The sequence below is a fragment of the Pan troglodytes genome, chromosome 19 (assembly GCF_028858775.2).
Source record: "Pan troglodytes isolate AG18354 chromosome 19, NHGRI_mPanTro3-v2.0_pri, whole genome shotgun sequence".
Classification (NCBI taxonomy): Eukaryota; Metazoa; Chordata; class Mammalia; order Primates; family Hominidae; genus Pan; species Pan troglodytes.
In genome coordinates, this window is record NC_072417.2 from 49,914,936 (window position 1) to 49,932,646 (window position 17,711).

Below are 17,711 nucleotides of genomic sequence, written 5' to 3' on the forward strand. Positions count from 1 at the left end.
CCTGCCTCGGCCTCCCAAAGTACTGGGATTACAGGCATGAGCCACTATGCCCGGCCTATGCTTTAAACGTATTCTTGCTAATCTTTCCAACGATCTTGCAAGGGAGAGCTCATCATCTCTGCTTTACAGATGAGGATGCTGAGGCTCAGAAAGATCTGTCCTGGGCCATTCAGGGAGAAAGTGGTGGAGCTGAGGTTCAAGCTCTCACTGACCGTCTGGCCAGAACCAGTATGCTGGGCTTTTCTGAGCAGCTAAAGCCTGTGTCACTCGTTTTCCCAGACAAGGGAGGAGCAGGCAGGGTCTGAATTGAACATGGACATTAAAGTCACCTGGCAGCTGAGGTCCACAAACCATTTGTCAAGAGTGGAAAATCCTTTGTCATTGCCAATTTTGGTTGCAGAAGCAGGGTTGAGTGGGGGATGTGTGTGTGCATTTGCTTTCTCACATATAAGGGCCAGTAACTCACTAAGCAATTCAAGCTGTCATAGCAGCCTCCTCTTGTGACAGAGCCCATGTCCCATTGGCTAATGCCTTATACCCAGAGGCCCAGAGAGAGGAGTTAAAATGCTAATTTTCAGGGACCGCTCAGTAATTTTGATCCCATTAAAACACTAGCATCCTTCTCATGCAAAGCTGGTGCCTCAATTACCAACTAATTGCCTGATTATTGTGCAGGGACAGGAGACTTCAGTCAGTAAGGGGCTGCTGTCATCCCTGGAGAATGGAGTGTGGGAATGCGTGTGCCATGCAGGTTTGGCTCTGGAGGAGACGTGTCAGAAAGCTGATCTAGGAGCAAGACAGAGGGGATGGTGGAAACTCAGCTGCACTCCTCAGTTCCCAGTGTCTTCTCCAGCTCCCACTGGGGTGACCCTTTTCCTTCCCTCCCCACATCAGGTGCTGGAGACATGTGTGAAGAACTGTGGCCACCGCTTCCACATCCTTGTGGCCAACCGAGATTTCATCGACAGTGTTCTGGTCAAAATTATATCTCCCAAGAACAACCCTCCCACCATTGTACAGGACAAAGTGCTTGCTCTGATCCAGGTAGGTTGGACCCCTTGCCCAATTTGTTGGAAGAGTAAGATGAATCTCTTATTGATGAGTCCTCATGCTCTCCCACCATTTGGAGGAAAAAAAAATGGAGACTTCTACATTTAAAATATTTGGTGCAAAATACTTCAAAAAAAATTCTCATCCCACTGGAATGAAATTCTAATTGATGGCTCTCCAGCCAGTTAACAGAGCCTTCCTGAAGCTTTCTGGGTGCCATCCCTCTGCTGCTCACAAAGGCAGGTAGGGTGGCCTCAACAGGCCTCTGAGAAAACTTGGAGTAGGAAGAACCATGTTAGAGCTACGTGCAGGTTTGGTGAGGTCACAGGGCAGGGGCCAACTCTGGGTCAGGCGGAGCAAGGTAAGGGGCTGGGGATGGTGTTAAGGGATGTTTCACTGAGGAGATGACATTTCCGTTGGACCCTGAAGAATGATGGGGAGTTTGGTGGAAAAGTCAGTGGGAGAGACTTCACAGGCAGGGAGAATAGCATGTGCAAAGGCCCAGACGCATCAAAGAGAGCAGTTGGCATATTTGGGTTGTATTTGTTATCACTCACTGTGTTACAAATTACCTCAAAACATACCTTCAAACGGAAAATGTTCATTATCTCTTAGTTTCTGTGGGCCAGGAATTCAGGAGCAGCTGGCTGGGCAATTCTGGCTTGGAGTCTCTCTTGAGGTTGCATTGTCTGAAGGCTCGACTATAGCTGGAGGCTCCACTTCCACCATGGTGCACCCACATGGCTGTTGGCAGGAAGCCTCAGTTCCTTGATGACTATTGGCAAGAGACCTGAGTTTATCACCATGTGGACATCAAGATTAGGTCTTGATGACCTAGCCTTGGAAGTCACATACCATCTTTTCTGTTATATTCTATTTGTTAGAAGGGAGTCACCAGGCCTAGCCTCAAGAGTAGGGGAAATAAACTCCATCTCTTGAAGAAAGGAGGATCAAATAATTTGTGGACATGTTGTAGAGACCACTATGTGGGGAAGGGGGTGTAATGAAGAATGTTGGGGGCAGGGCTTGGGGTGGGGGAGCAGGCAGGAGATGGGACCAGAAGGATGCCCAGAGGCCAGTGGCCATGCATGCCGAGGAGGCATGCTTGGTCCTGTAGGCAGTGGGAAGCCATCGAAGGGCTCTGAGCTGGGATGTATGCAGACCTGGGTTTTAGACAGAGCACGTGGTGACACAGAAGGCACATAAGTCAACAGGCACATCCAGCCTGGGTGATTAGTGCTGTGGCAGAGGCAAGACAAGGGCCTGCAGGAGCCAAGAGGAGAGACCAACCCAGGGCTGGGTGTGGGGCTCCAGCAAGGGCAAAGGGAGGCAGCCAGGCAGAGGCAGCGGAGAATGCAGGAAGTGGAGTGCCGGGGCAGGCCGGGCTCTCAGATGGGTCAGGTGTGCAGCTGGAGAGGAGCCTCTGTCCATTCCCTGTGCTCATTTCCCTCTGCCTGAAAGGTTTCAGAGCAGTGACTCCTGCTCCTCATTCACAGGTACCTCGGAGGCCTCCAGCTGGTTTTAAGCACACACACTCTCTGTCTCACATCATCCTTTTTTGTGGTCTTCAAGACTGGCTTTGCTAACATTTCTTTTGTCTGCCTCATTCTTCGTTCCCTAAGAACCCAGGGACATGCTGTCCCCAGGGTCTAGAGCAGTGCAATGTGTAGAGCGGGTGTTCAGTATTTCTTTATAATGAATGAGTGAATGTAGTTAATTCTGAGGAACTCTGGGAGGCCTTCCCATGTTTACCCTAGGGTTGTCCCTCGTCCCTGTTCTGCCCACCCAACATCCTTCTGTCTCTCTGTCTCCCTCAGACACACACACACACACACACACACACACACACACACACACACACACGTGTGCATGCACTTTACCTTCCTCATACACCGCACTCTACCCCAGCCCTTCCTTCTGGGGCTGCACTCCCCTACCTCAATACCCCCAGGAATTCATGTTAGGAAAACAAATGGTGGCTTCTTCTCACAAAGCATGTCCTGTGGTAGAGCTTTCTGACCCCGAGGCCTGTCTGCAGGGTGGCGGGCCCAGCAGGGTGGCTAGCCTACCGCATGGCAAGCACAGTTATCACAAGGGGTGTGAACTGCACTGTCCCTGCTGACTGTGTGGGGACCATGGCTGAGGGCAGACACAGCCTTCTTCACTGGCTGTGGCCCACACCTCTACCCTGAGGATGCCTGTCCCCGCACACCCTGCCCTCACCTCCAAGCTTTCCTATCAGGATCACCCCTCCACACTTTCCAGCTCCTCCCAGCTTTTACCCAGTCCTGCTGCTAACCTCAGACAGGTGTACTAATTTATTGTGGGCATGTACCACCTTATCTGTAAAATGGAACTTGGGGTTCTTGCCTGTCTGCTCTCAATCCTGAGCCCATGAGATCAGCCCATGGTGTGAAGTGGCCAGCACCATGTTCTGAGGCCTCCCCCTGCTGGTCTGGCAGTAGCAGTGTGTGCTGGCCATGGGGATCTGAGCAGAACAGGGCCTTGAGATGCCTCGCAAGCTTCTGCCTGGCTGGACAGTTTCCTGGTCCAGCTGTGAAAAGCATGGGCTTCAGATAATGGTGCTACTCCTAGATGGGGGTTGATAACCCAGCTGGAGAGTGTTCTTCCTCTCCAGATTTGCAGTGTTCCTGAAGAGCTCTTACCTTTGGTAATGGCTGCCCAGCAGAGGACAGCAGGCAGCATTCAGCTGTGGGTGGCTTGGCTTCTGTAACAGGGTGAACCAATAGAATAAACAGGATCCCTAGCCCTTTCTTTTTTTAAAACTTTTAATTGAATTATAATATATATACAGGAAATCACACATAAAAGTGTATACAACTTGATAAATTTTCACAAACTGAGCATGTAACCAGCCCCTGCATCTGGAAACAGAATATGACCACACCCAAAACCTCCCACCTTCCGGATGACCACTTGCCTGAGCTCTCACAGCATAGACGAGTCTTCTCTGTTCCTGAACTTCATCCAGAGTGCTCTGTTGCCTCTGCTGTGTTTGTGGGTGTCACACGCATTGTTGCCTGTGATTCTAGGTCTTTCGTTGCCATTGCTGTGCCAAGTCCTGTTGTGTGAACACACTACAGTTTATTTACCCCTCCCACTGTTGATGGGGACTTGGTGTTTGCAGTTTGGGGGTACTGTGAAAAATGCTGCTATGAGCATCTAGCACTTGACTTTTCTTGAGCATATATATATTCCTTTTTAATGGGAATATATTAAGTTGAATATGTGAAAGTGCCATCTTTGTTGGTCAAAAATGGCCAAATATTAGCAATTTCATATGTATCCACCTCATACCGGGGTGTGAGGTTGCTGTGTGGTGGGGAATGGGCTCCACTGGGCTCTTGGGTGTTCTCGGCCACCAGCACCCAAGAATGTTAGTTGCTTCGCATCCTCACGCACACACCCTGTTTTCAATCTTCTTCATTAGAGCATGGAGTAGCATTGCATTGGGTCAACCTTTTTTTAGCCCCTTTGAGAAAGAAAGTACTTTTATTTGCATGTTGAATATACTTTAGAAAACTTAAGACTCCCCCAGGGACTCTGACAATTCCCCCAGGAGAGAAAGTGCTGCTCCCACCATGAGACAAGAATGGGGTTGGAGGTGACAGGTCACTGGCTGCCTTGCCAGCCTGTGAGTTGGTAGCAGCTCTCATGTCAATGAGGCTAGGCTGAGAGGAGGTTCAGCTAAGTGTGGGGTGCCAGAGCGGTAACAGACTTCTCTGCACCATCGTGGTATCAGGATGCTTCTTGGTGCTCTTCAGAGAAGTGGGACAGGGTCAGTCCTGGCCCTACCCTCAGGGAGCCTGCAGTTTAACTGGAGAAACAAAGGTTTGCAGATGACAGAGGGTGAGGGCCCAGCCAGGAAGGACTTAAACTGGCTTTTGACTGTTTGTGGCTTGGGGGTGGAGTGGGGTACAGCCTTAACCTTTCCATTATGGAAAAGTAGATCGAATGTGTTAGCACTTGAAAAGCTTTCAAGGTAAAGGGGCCACACAGACGTGCCTCCCTAACACCTCCTGCCTGTGAGGCATGGTTGGGGGTCCTGGCAGAGGTAGAACCCATGGCTCTGATTACCAGCTGCTGGCCAAAGCCCACTGCCCCTTTGGTTGCCCTGAGGATGGTGGAAGCAGAGCTGCAGCCAGATTGAGGGGAAGGGGGAGGTTGGGCTCCACACTAGCTTTTCCAAAGTCCCCCTGTGCCTATAGGGAAGTGGGTGATAGAGCTCATCCGTGCATATCTGCCTGCCCCCAGCCCACCTTCTGATTCCCTTTCAGAGTGCCATTCGCAGGCATGGTCAGCCTACCCAGTGGCACCTTTGCCATCAGTAGCACCCTGGCCAACTGCAAAGAGAATCCAGCTGATGCCTACCCCTCCTTTCCCCACTGTACTCCTTCCTTTCCCGTATGGGGGCTTTCTGTCTTCTGGCTGCCCTCCAGCCATCCGTAGCCACCCCGTCCCCCTCAACCCGCCAAAAGACAGACCCAGCAGTGTGGTTCTGGGACTTTTTACCAACAGGTGCGAGGGCTCAGTCGGCTTACCCGCACCACAGGATCTGCCTTTCTGGATGGAGCCGGTCTCCCTGGGAGGATGGGAGGAAAGACACATTGAGAGTGGTGCAGCCTGGTTGGTAGCTTGCTGACACTCACTTCTACCCCCAGGGGCACCAAAGACTTCCCTTCCGGCAGCTTTCAGCTTCACCCCTATGTTTTCACCTCATGCCTTGGCTGGTGTTTTGGCTTGTGTCCCTTTTTGTTTGCTTACATTAAGTCCCATTTGTTGAGAAGACAAAAAGGATGCTCCCACTCTATGCCATCCCTGAGCCTTTCCCTTGAAATTGTTTTCAGGAGCAGAAATGGAGTCATCCTGGCAGAGTCACCTCAGTGTGGTCATGCCTCTCCAGCCCCCCTCCCCATGCCCCAGCAATAGTCTAACCATATGCACTTTCCACTGAAGAAAGTGAACTGATTGGGGTGGGGATGGGAGTGGGGACAGGAGAAGCTGGAGGTGTGTGTTCTTTGAAGACGTCAGAGCCTGGTAGCTGGGCTCTGGCCAGATTCTGTGTGGACAGCAGCTCCCTGGGGACCCTGTCACTGGGAATAGGAAGTCTGGTCTGGGGGCATAAGCAGGAGCTGACAGAAGCAACCTTCTATCCAAAGGCATCCCAGAGCCCATAGTTTAAATCAGCAATGGTTTATTGGTCTGAAATTTGATGATTCAAAGCTTTGTCAAAACTTTCAGGGATACAGAAATGAATAGGTTATGGTTTATGTTTGTTTCTGGCTTTATTCTGGGGTTTTGTATACGGTCCAAAGGAATGAAGGAGATCTGAATTGATCTCTTTCCTTTTTTCTCCTCATTAGACCTTCCTCTGGGTCTTCCAAGCCCCTAATCTTGTAGCCACAGGCAGGAAAAGAAGGCTTCCAGTGAACTGACCACTTGGTCATTAACCAGCTAGCTCCTGTGACAGGCCCTCAGAGTGTGCTCACACCGCTGCATCACTTTGCTTTCTGAAAAGGCAGCTTTAAGGGAGGCAGCCTGCCCCACCCTCTCTGCTGCTCCCAGGCTTCAGGTTAAGCACTCCAAGCGTGGCCAGACCTCCTGAGGCTTGCCACATCTCCTCTAGGGAGTATTCTCAGCTGGGTCAGCCTTCCAGCACCCCTCCTTTGTCACTGTCACTTCAGTCTGTTGACAGCCTAAGTGGCCATCTTTCCTCTGTTCTCTGAAGTAGGAAAATAAGGATGCTTAGTAACTGTGAGAACTGAATTCAGTTTAACCTGATAAATGTTGACTGACTGCCTTCTCTGGGCAAGGGTGAGAGACTCGGTGTCTGCCTTCAAAAGGTGTCTGGGCTGGGCGCAGTTGGCTCATGTCTGTAATCCCAGCACTTTGGGAAGCCAAGGTGGGTGAATCCCTTGAGTCCAGGAGTTCAAGACCAGCCTAGGCCACATGATGAAACCCCATTTCTACAAAAAATACAAAAATTAGCCAGGCATGGTGGCACATGCTTATAGTCCCAGCTACTCTGGAGGCTAAAATGGGAGGATTGCTCGAGCCCGGAGGCAGAGGTTGCAGTGAGCTGAGCTGGCACCACCATTGTACTCCAGCCTGGGGGACAGCTCTGACCCATGCCCAATTATTGAGGCATGTCCCAAGAAGATGCTAGGGACACATGGCCTCTCTGGATGTCTCCCATCTGTACGTTTTCACATATGAATGGGAGACACCCAGAGATGAGAGACACCCAGAGCTGCATTTATTCAGAGGCGCCCCTGCACCCCGTTTTTTCCTCTGTTGGCATGAGAATCCTGTTCAATAGAGATTGCCATCATGAATATCTGCTCTGTTAGCAGCCATCTCATCCAGTCTGCACAGAGGTCCCAGATAAGGGTTGGAATTGTGGCAGGTAGGAAGCGGGTAGATTAGCCAAGACTACTTGATCGCAAATAACAGATGCCAACTCCAGCTTGCCTAGGCAAAGAGAAGAGTTTGTCATGACAGGGCAGAGTCTCCCAGAAGTCCAGGTCACCCTGCCCTGGGAAGGGACAGAAAAGATCAGGAAGGCCTTCCAAATCCTCTCCTGTACGCCTGCACCTCCGAGCACTCTAGCTGCTCCTTCTGGAGAACATAGGCTGTCTCTGCTTCCAGTCCTGTGCTGGCACATGGCCCTGGAGTTACAGAGGACAGTTCTGCCTACCCAGTGAGAACATCCCAGCTTCTAGTGCTGCTGAGTTCCTGGAAGGAGGAGCATCTGATTGGCCCAACTTGGGTGTGCATTTCCCTCCCACTCCAGTCTGTCTCTGTGAACATGGAAGCAGAGTGCCTTAGAAAGTGGACCCGAAGAAGTATCCTCCAACTGGAGAGAAGAGCCATAGTTCTTTCATCTTTATTCCTATTATCTCAAATTTGGCTTGGGTAGAGAGCTAGATGAATTGAAAGGAATCCCTGGAGCTGTTGGTACTCCATGTACAAAGGCATGAAGTGGTGCCAGGAAGAACTGCCATGTGTTTTTTCCCCAGCCTCCGACAGTGGGCTGTGAAACTGGTTTTTAGACCCTAAAGTCAACACCCTAAACTAAAATGCTAAGGCATTTTGAGGTTGGCGTCACAGGACTTAGCTGGATTTTGAACCAGGTGGAGGCAGCCAGCGCAGCTGGTGGGGGCGGGGCCAGAGGCACTCCCTACGGGCAACCTACTCTCCTCCAGCTGGGCCTTCCAGACAGTGCTCTGTGAGGCACCTTCTTTGGCCCTCCTCAGAATCCAGAAGGAGTGTTGGCCAAGAGGGGCTGTCCTGATCCAGTAGTTTTAAATCCCTGAGCATGCAAATTAAATAAGTGCATCAGGGAAAGCCGGGCTGACAGTACTGTTCCTGGTGAGATGCATCAGTCATAATTAAGGAGGCTTTTTGGAAACTGACCTTTTAACTTCAAATGGGTCTGTTGGTTAGAGATAGAGTTTCTGTGGCTGCCTCAGGATTGGTTGTACCACATTGCTGGAGTGAGGGAGACAGTTAAATTCTGTGACAATGACAGACTTGGCAATGGAGTCATGGGCACAGGAGGCTCTGCCTCCTCCTTTGGGTATGTATGGTGAATGGGACAGCATGGGAAGGGCCATTTCTGGGGAGCCCTTTGAGTATTCTGTTTTTGATATAGTCCAAGACTTCCAAAGAACAGAATTTTTTTTTTTTTTTTTTTTTTTTTCTGAGACGGAGTCTTGCTCTGTCGCCCATGCTGGAGTGCAGTGGCGCCATCTCGGCTCACTGCAAGCTCTGCCTCCCGGATTCACACCATTCTCCTGCCTCAGCCTCCTGAGTAGCTGGGACTACAGGCACCCGCCACCACGCCCAGCTAACTTTTTTGTATTTTTAGTAGAGATGGGGTTTCACTGTGTTAGCCAGGATGGTCTTGATCTCCTGACCTCGTGATCCGTCCGCCTCGGCCTCTCAAAGTGCTGGGATTACAGGCATGAGCCACCGCACCCGGCCCAGAATTTTTTTTTTAATTTTTAAGTTTCATGAGTCAACAGAAATGATAATCTACTTGAATTTTTGCTCTTTCCTCTCTGTGATATGTTTTCACTGAAGGGAATCTGGTGATTGGGCTTTTCTTGGGATTTTTCGATTTGGGCACACATGTGCTGACATTTTTGGCAGTGGACATCATGAAAGAAGCTTGGGTCTGGGAAAAGGACCCCTGGGGGTGAACTCCCCAGTCTGGCCTGGGTCTAGCTCCCAATGGGCTCTTCTTCCCTTGAACCACAGTCATCTCACCTACCGGCAGCAGCGCTAGACAGAGCTAGGCTAGACAAGCTCAGCATTAGTTGTCTCTGATCTGAGGAAACCTGTAGTTAGCCTTTACTTCATGTCACACATCAATTTCTCCTTTCCATTCTGCTCAATTTGTTGCCGGTTCCCAACTCCACCAGTAGAAGCTTTCAGGGCAGAGGTGCTCCCGCACAGAGGGCAGGCACCCTGCTGAGCTGACAAGGCTCCAGCTTCCACTCCCTGCAGCTGAACAGCCCCAGCAATTGATTTCCTTGCCATTAGGAAAATTCCTGCTTTTTAGGATGCACCACCGTGCATAGGTGTTATTTCTCTGTCTCTTCTCCAAGGAAATACCTGCTAAATTAAGTTTTGTGTTTTTGTTCACGCTCAGCAGCACCATTGAAAGCCAGGGTTTCACCAGCTGTGTCGTGGCAGCAGTTGCGGAAGGAGAGGAACAGAATAGGTTTAGCTAGTGCAATTTGCATGTGCAAGTAGGAGAGCATTGGTCTCGGGGAGAGGACGTGGGCCACTTTGGATTTTCAGATACCATGGCAGCTCTGAGAAATGCTTCCTAACAGGCCTTCTATTATCCCAGGCATGGGCTGATGCCTTTCGAAGCAGTCCTGATCTCACCGGCGTTGTGCACATATATGAGGAGCTGAAGAGGAAAGGGGTTGAATTTCCCGTGGCAGACTTGGACGCTCTGTCTCCCATACACACACCACAGCGGGTAAGCTTCCAGCTGGCACTTTCTAGAAAGACCTACTGCAGAACGGGTGAGCCAAGCTGCTGCAGCCACCCTTCTGCTGCTGCCTTTGAATTATTCAGCTTGTCATCATGCTTTCTTAAAGCTCGGGGGCATTCCTTTTTAATAACAAGGGGCATGCAGGAGTGAGACAGCTGGTTGACTGGTGATTAAGTGGCAGCAGTGTCTGTGGAAGAATATAATAAAGGGATCAGTTCAGGGTTTTCATTGAAATGGCTACTTGGGCGGGGCCATCCTGTGAGGGTCATTAGCACCTGCTTTTCAGAGGCCCCTAGAATCTGGTGTGGGAATCCTGTTGTCCCTCAGAGCACCATAGCACCTCAGGGCTTGATGTCACTCTTGGGTCAAAAAGTAGCTTTCTGTTTTTTCAATTGTACCAAGTCAAACGGATCTAAAATTTATTTTGAGCTGTGAGTATTCAGCATCAATCCAGAATTGATTCTGGATTCAATCCTTGATTCCATCAGCCTTGGGATCAAAGCCCTGGGAAGGTCCCTTTAGGGGCATCCCACCAAAGCTTTTGCAGTGCCAACAGTAACTTGAGCACTGTGGAGGGGGCAGCTTGGCACTTCAGGGTTAAAAGCATGTAGGTCATGCCTCATGGTTTCTCAAGGAAGCTAGTCCCTCTACTGGCTGGGAATCAACTCCACTCCTAGCCTGGGGGAGAGCCAGGAAAGCGCCAGGGTCTGGGAGAGGCACCTCATCCCAGTACACTTCACCTTGCCTGCCCCCACTGCCCATCTCTGAGAAGGATAGCACACCTGTGCACGTCTCTCGTAGGAACACGACTTAATTTTAATGTGCAAGAGGTCATCTGAGATACTCAAAGGGCAAGCATGAGGGATTGCCCTTTCTCTTTTTTTTGAGTCGGAGTCTTGCTGTGTCGCCCAGGCTGGAGTGCACTGGCACAATCTTGGCTCACTGCACGCTCCGCCTTCCGGGTTCACGCCATTCTCCTGCCTCAGCCTCCTGAGTAGCTGGGACTACAGGTGACCGCCACCATGCCTGGCTAATTTTTTGTATTTTTAGTAGAGACAGGGTTTCATCGTGTTAGCCAGGATGGTCTCTATCTCCTGACCTTGTGATCCACCCGCCTCGGCCTCCCAAAGTGCTGAGATTACAGGCGTGAGCCACCGCACCTGGCCCAAGGGATTACCCTTTCTGGAGGCTGTTTTCATCATGATCCCTCCAGACCATGCGCTATGCTTTGTGAAATCAACATAACCTGTTTCATTCTTCTAATAATGACAGAGAGCAGTGTTGTTGTTCCTATAATTACAAAAAACATTTGGTAAATTGCATAATTACTATTTATATTAGTCTACTTGTAAAGACCAAAAAAGTAATTCTTATGGTACCAAGTAAAGATCTGTGATTAGCAAAACTTAATAACCGCCCTCCCTCCACTTGGATCCCGAGGTGGTCTTAATAATAGGAACCATGACCAGAGGGCTCACAGAGCACTCTCGGTGCTGCCTTTTGGAGTTGCTTTCATTGTCTGCCACACATTCCTTGAGAGGTAAGTAGAGGGAGGAGCCATTGGCAGCCCCACTTCCCAGATGGAGAGCCTGGGCTCAGTGGGGTTCTGTGAACCTCACCCGGGCAGCAGTGGAGCAGGGCCTTGAGCCTTTTGTGGGCAGCCTTGGGGAAGTGCTGCATGGGGTGGGGTAGGTACCAGGTCCAGCTATGCAGGCAGCCCAGGTAAACAGAGGACTTTGTTGTTGCCATGCCAGAGTGTCCCTGAAGTGGATCCAGCCGCGACCATGCCCAGGTCCCAATCACAGCAGAGGACAAGTGCTGGTTCCTATTCCTCGCCGCCTCCTGCTCCCTACTCCGCACCGCAGGCCCCAGCTCTGAGTGTGACTGGCCCCATCACAGCCAATTCAGAACAGGTACTTGCATACTTCGGGGCCATAGGCAAGCCAGCTGACTCTCCTTATTCATCTTTCTGGGAGACACTTACAAAGGCCTCCCAAGCCAGGTATTGTGCTGGGTGTTAGGGACACAGAGATGGATGGGCTCAATCCCCAGGGGAGACAGATGCTGAGGAAGTCATGATGGAGTGTGGTCAGGCTGTGGTGGGGAGCAGAACCAAGGGCTCAGAGTTGTGAGCCCAGGGTTGAGTGGTGCCTGGGAGGCACTGGGGACCTGACATGCAGAGGGTCCTGACACAGGAGTTGGGCTTTGTCAGGTGAGACCGCATGCTCAGCAATGACATTTAAATGCAGAGATGCAGACGCTGCTCTCTCGGAGCAGCAGGTGGCTTGATTGGAGAGCAGGTGCATATGTAGGGCCCAGATCTGGGAGGAAACCATGGCAGAATGTGAGGCCAAAAGCATAGATGTGCAGCTGAGTTGTGATGGGCTTGTCTGTCATGCAGAGGCTTAGATCTATCCCATAAAAAAAGTCAGCCATCAGAGGCCTGTGACCTGATCAGGGAGGCCCTCCTGAAGCACAAGAAGCCTGCTTTTATCCCAAACACTCCCCACCTTCCCGGGTTACTTCCTGATAAACTAATGCAGTTTTAACCCCACACTGGATTTTTTAGATGAATTGGGGAGTGCTCTTTAGAAGAATCCATAAAACTTCAATTAGTTACAATTTGAGAATTGGTTAGACTTGGGGAAAAAAAAAACTCTCCAATGTTTATATTTACCAAATCCTTATTTACTATTTGCGACAATGTCATGACTGTGGAACCTCACTGAAGCAGAGGGGTCAAGCAATGTGTGTGTAGGGATAGCAATGTGTGTGTAGGGATGGCAGTGTTGTGTCGTGTTCCTCACACTTCCCTGCTAGCTCTGAGCAGGGAGTACGGTGAGAGCAGGAGGAGTGAACTTGAAGCCCCAAGGGCCTGGGTGTGAGCCCGCAGCTCTGCTGCTCACTCTAGGCTTCAGTCAGGACATTTAACCTCGGTCTCCCATCAGTAGAACAAGTGATTTGTTACCCCACCAGGCAGCTGTGGGCTTGACAGGCAGATGGAAGAGGTCCTCATTGTGGCTACCCAAGTGCTGTGGGAAAGAAGGTCTCTGGCTTTTGGCCCTGCTTCTATGGGCAGAACTGTGCCCTTCCTGCTCTGAGGGAAGGCAGAAAATGTTTGAAGTTGGACAGTTACTCAGCCCCTTCACCGACTCACAGTGTGGGAGGTGCTTGGGAAGGCCCTCCTAGTAGCCAGAAGATGCTGGGTCTGGAGGGTCTGGGCATAGGTAGCACAGGAGCCCTGAGGCATGTTGCCCCTTGGGGAGCAGAATGCAAGCAGAGGTAGGCAGGTCAGCACCCAGCCTGGCCAAGAGGACCCAGGGCTTCAGAGTCTACCAGGTGGCTGCCCATAGCCTTCCTGGGCCTTCCTAGCCAGAAACCTCTTCTCTCTACCAAGACTTTGAAGAAAACCCCTGGATCATCCACCAGGCAGAGCCAGAGGCTAACAAGAGCCTCTCGGGACCCAGACCATCTCCCTGCTAGACCATTGATTGAGGTCTCCTGTCCCTGTCTCTGTGCTGAGGGTATAAAGCTCAACCCAGCTGAGTTCCTGCCCTAAGAAGCTAAAGGTCTGCTGAGAGAGCCCACCCACACAGGAGAGGCTGCTACAGCTGCAATAGTGGAAGATGGCACAGCGAGTGGGAACCTGAGGAGGTGGGAGTGGTTGCTTCTACCTCAGGATGGGGTGGGGAGAGTCAGAAAAGGCTTCACTGAGGAGAGAAGTTGTCACTTAAGCTGGGTCACAGTGCAGGAAGAATGACATTACAGTTCCTCTCTCTGGACCTTTGAGCAGGAACAAAGGCCATATGTGTGTAGTAGAGAGCATACCTGCATGCTAGGCGCCGCATGGGAAACTCACAGCAGCCTGGTGAGGTTAGTGCCACCTTTCTGTAGGTGAGGAAACGAAGGCTCAGAGAGGCTCAGGTCCGGCTCTGGATGTTGCTGCTGAGTCTTCCAGGGCTCCCTCCAGTGTCCTGTGCAGTTCTTGACCTCTGTCCAGCGTTATTTGGTCTCTTGTCACTGAGTGATGGGACCAGTAGGCACCTCTATGCAGATTCTTCTATGATATTTCACTGTGGGCAAGGAAGGTCCCTGTGGTTTCTGCAGATCCTTCGAGGGGGTTGAGGGAGTGAAGGGGCAGATCTGAGGCACAGGACTGAGGGCAAGGGGAGAAAGTGTATGATGTCTCTGTTGCTGGAGAGGATCCTTGGGCCTTGGCCCGGGTCCAGGCTTTGGGATCGCTGATGGGCAACTTGGGTATTTTTCAAGGGGCTGTGTTACCATGTAGGGAGCTGGGTGGGGAAGGTGTCTCCCCTGTCGTCTTCCCCTGTTCTCTCATTCTTGCCACAGCAGAAAAGTGCTGTTGACACTGCCCAGCCTCTCAGAGGGATCCTAGTGTTTAGATGTAAAACTCCTAGGAGCAGAGTCTATAACTCAGAGCTTTGTAGAATAGGATCTCAGCTCTGAAGGGATCTCAGAGCTCCTGCCCTCCTGCACTTGGATTTTAAAGAGCAGCAACGGAAGCCCTGAGAGGTTCAGCTTCTACTCAAGTTCCCGTGGTGGGAGAGCCGAGACGGACAGCCAGCTTGGTGCACTCCTGACACGGAGCCCTTCACTATGTGGTACTGCTTTCGTGTCACAGTCAGAGAGGCACAACAGACTGTTGGTGGCAGGGCCCATTCAGCTCTCTCAGAGCTGACAGGCAGGCCAGAGGGAGATGAGAAGGTGGCCTCTGCACTGTGCACTCAGAAAGGCGACCCAGATCTCCCAGTGAGAAGGATTGTCACTAGCCTAGGAGCAAGCTGATTCTGATATTGCAAGTGCAGGCTGACTGACCTTTCCTTCCTGCTTTCCTTCCTCATGGCCCCCACCAGATTGCCAGGCTGCGGAGTGAACTGGACGTCGTTCGAGGAAACACAAAAGTCATGTCTGAGATGTTAACAGAAATGGTCCCTGGACAGGAGGATTCATCTGATCTGGAGTTGCTGCAGGTGAGTCATCTTTCAGAAGCACTTGGCCTGTGGTGGCAGCTCTACCACCGTACACTGTTGGAGGATCCCACCCGGGGACACAGCGGCAAGGCGGGACAGGTCCAGTGGCCCTGTTGTTGATAGTCCATGTGAGCGCACGTGCAGCCTCACGTTGCCTACGGACAGGCAGAGGCCAGTACCACTGTCTGTCTTTTTTATTTTCCTTAATAACATTTTTTTTCTTGATTATAAAATGCCAGTTGTAGAATACATGCTCACAGAAAGAAAAAGAAAGCACAGAAAAGAAAATAACTTTCTTTGACCCAAGCATCTGTAAATAACCACTGTAGGTGCTTTGATGTATTTTCTTTCTGACTTTTTTGTAGGTTTATTTTAAATGTAGTTGAGCTTGTACTATTTCTGTATTTTGGTCCCTCAACATCACATTTTGCAGGAGGGCCTGTTCAACCTTGACTGTGCACAGGAGCCCTTCTAGTGGCACCTCACCCCCAAGGTGTCCTGAGACTGAGATGAAGTGTGATGCTCCCATGCTTTTCCCTAACACTGAGGGTTCCCAGGCATATTGTGGTTTGCCATTGCAAACTGGCCTCCCCGCCGCTGGACAGCCCATGGATCTGGGGGCATGGCAGAACGGGGTCCAGGAGTGGGCGGCCTGCAGTCTACCCCTGAAACCAGGGTCAAGGCCCCCACCTCAGGCCTGTTTCCCAGGGCAGCCAGGTCCAGAGCCAGTGCCCAGATCTCCACCACACCCAGCCTCAGATGACCCTGGCATTTGCAGAAAATGTCAGTGGTACTGCCCTTAGAAGCAGTGACCTTCTGGAGGGTGGAAAAAGGATGCTGTGAACTGCAAGGCCCCACACACTTTTCAATGGGAGGCAAGATGCTTGAGGGAACAGGTCAGGAGCCAGACTGATTTAGCAACCTGGCATGAGTTTCTCATGATACACCTGCTGCTGCTGCTGATAACTGCCATTTGTGTCTGGCCCTCCGTTGTCAGTCTTGGTCCCCAAGTGCTACACCTTCTACCCTGCTGCTGGCACATGCTTGCCGCCTGTGAAGGCCCTGTCCTGGTCCCAAGTTGCTGCTTATTGTGCCCCCTTCCTACTCCAAAGCCATCGGCTCTTATGGGGGTGAGGGTGGGTGGAGACCTGTTCCAGGCCTGACACAAAACACAGTCCTAGGGGCACAGAGGTGCATGAGCTGTGGTCCCTGGAGCTTGCAGCTTTTTGCAGGAAATAGACCGGGAAACAACTTGTCTCCATGTAACTACACCAGCCTGCTCTTGAAGCTGAGACAAGTACCTTTGGCCCAGCCCCAGTGAGGAGTCCTGAGTGGCCTCTCCCTAGTTCCCAAACCTCACTCCTGACACACCTGCATCAGCCCAGGCTTGCCTCAGCTCAGCAGATCCAGCTGAATATGTGCCACACTCCAGGGGACCTGGCTTCCCTTGAATGCATTGTCATTGGCCTCCATTCCTAGCCTGCAGGAAGGTTCGGCCAGGCGTTACCCAGATGCACAGGATTCTGAGGTCAGTCCAGAAACTGAGAAGGCCTCTTGAGGCAGCTTTGTGCTGTGTCAGCGTCGGAATTCCTGCTGACGGGGGGGATTTGCTCTGGATAGAGCCGTGCTCCTGGCAGCAGGGGGTGTGTTGAACAAAGCCAAGATGCTTCCAGACAGCCAGAGCAGACCCAGACAGCAGGAATACTTCGTGTTTTGGGGGGAGAGGGGGTTTGGGATTTTTTTTTTTTTTTAAACAAGCCCATCAGCCAAGACAAACAGAACCTAATCTCCTGGCGTCAGCTCACAGCTTTCAAAAATAGGTTGCTTCCCATGACGTTTTCCTTCCCTCTGTTTTGTTCCAACTCCAAGCCTCCCAGCCCTCACTGCTATCTTATAAATCAAATAGAAAAGGAATGACTCTCGGTGCCAGTGGGAGGCTGTCCTTCCAGCAACAGGAGATTCAGGAGCTGGGCAGCACTGTGGACAGCCGTGAACAGACACAGCCCTCCTGGCTGGTTGGCTGCATGCCTCCGCCATTGCCGACATCTTCCCACCCCTTCTTCCCCTGGCAGTCAAAAGCCAGCAGGCAGGGTCTCCCAAGGGTCAGAGCCACACTGAACAGCCAGCCTTCCATGTGGAGAAATACCACTGTCTGCTTAGAAAGTGCTGGAATCAGAATGTGTCCCCAGGACCCTCCATCAAGCTGGAGGGCAGCCAGAGTGCGGGGGGCAGAGAAGTGCAGAGCTGAGAGTGCTGGCTAGGCCATGGAAACAAACAACCCAGATGTTCCCACCAACAGAAGCTGCTCCCAGTTCAAGTATAAATTGCTGGGGTAGGAGGTGGGGGGAATAGGAAGAGAGATAATTGGTGGTGTCAGCCCTAGGATGATCATAACTGTGGGCAGGTTATGTCCCGGTTGCCTCCTGCACATCGCAAAGCACTTTTGGGTGTAGCTTCCCATAGTGAAGCAAGAGCAGCAGGGAAGCTTGGCAGTGTGAGCTGTTTGCCTGCAGACTCATGGGTATGTGGCTGTATTTGAGGAGAGGCTGAGGCCACTCTAGCACCCTGTGCTGTCAGCGTAGCTGGAGCGCCTGAGGAGAAGGAAGGAAGGGTGCCCAGAGTGAACACAGCAACTCTTC

General features: G+C 51.4%; 1 protein-coding gene across 10 annotated transcripts in view; it reads left to right on the forward strand.

Moving 5' to 3' along the window:
• Positions 1-17,711, forward strand: part of TOM1L2 (target of myb1 like 2 membrane trafficking protein) — a 124,689-nt gene that overhangs the window by 73,483 nt on the left and 33,495 nt on the right. For 5 of the 10 annotated variants that reach the window (XR_010152973.1, XM_009432661.5, XM_016932313.4 and 2 more), the window contains 4 exons: positions 895-1,044; positions 9,932-10,066; positions 11,836-11,994; positions 14,956-15,072. Coding sequence is in view for 9 of the 10 variants with exons in the window: in XM_009432661.5 (XP_009430936.2) it covers positions 895-1,044; positions 9,932-10,066; positions 11,836-11,994; positions 14,956-15,072 (561 nt within the window). In the remaining variant the exon portion in view is untranslated. The remainder of the gene's footprint in view (positions 1-894; positions 1,045-9,931; positions 10,067-11,835; positions 11,995-14,955; positions 15,073-17,711) is intronic. The other 5 variants (XM_016932317.4, XM_054670999.2, XM_016932318.4 and 2 more) reach the window with 2 other exon arrangements.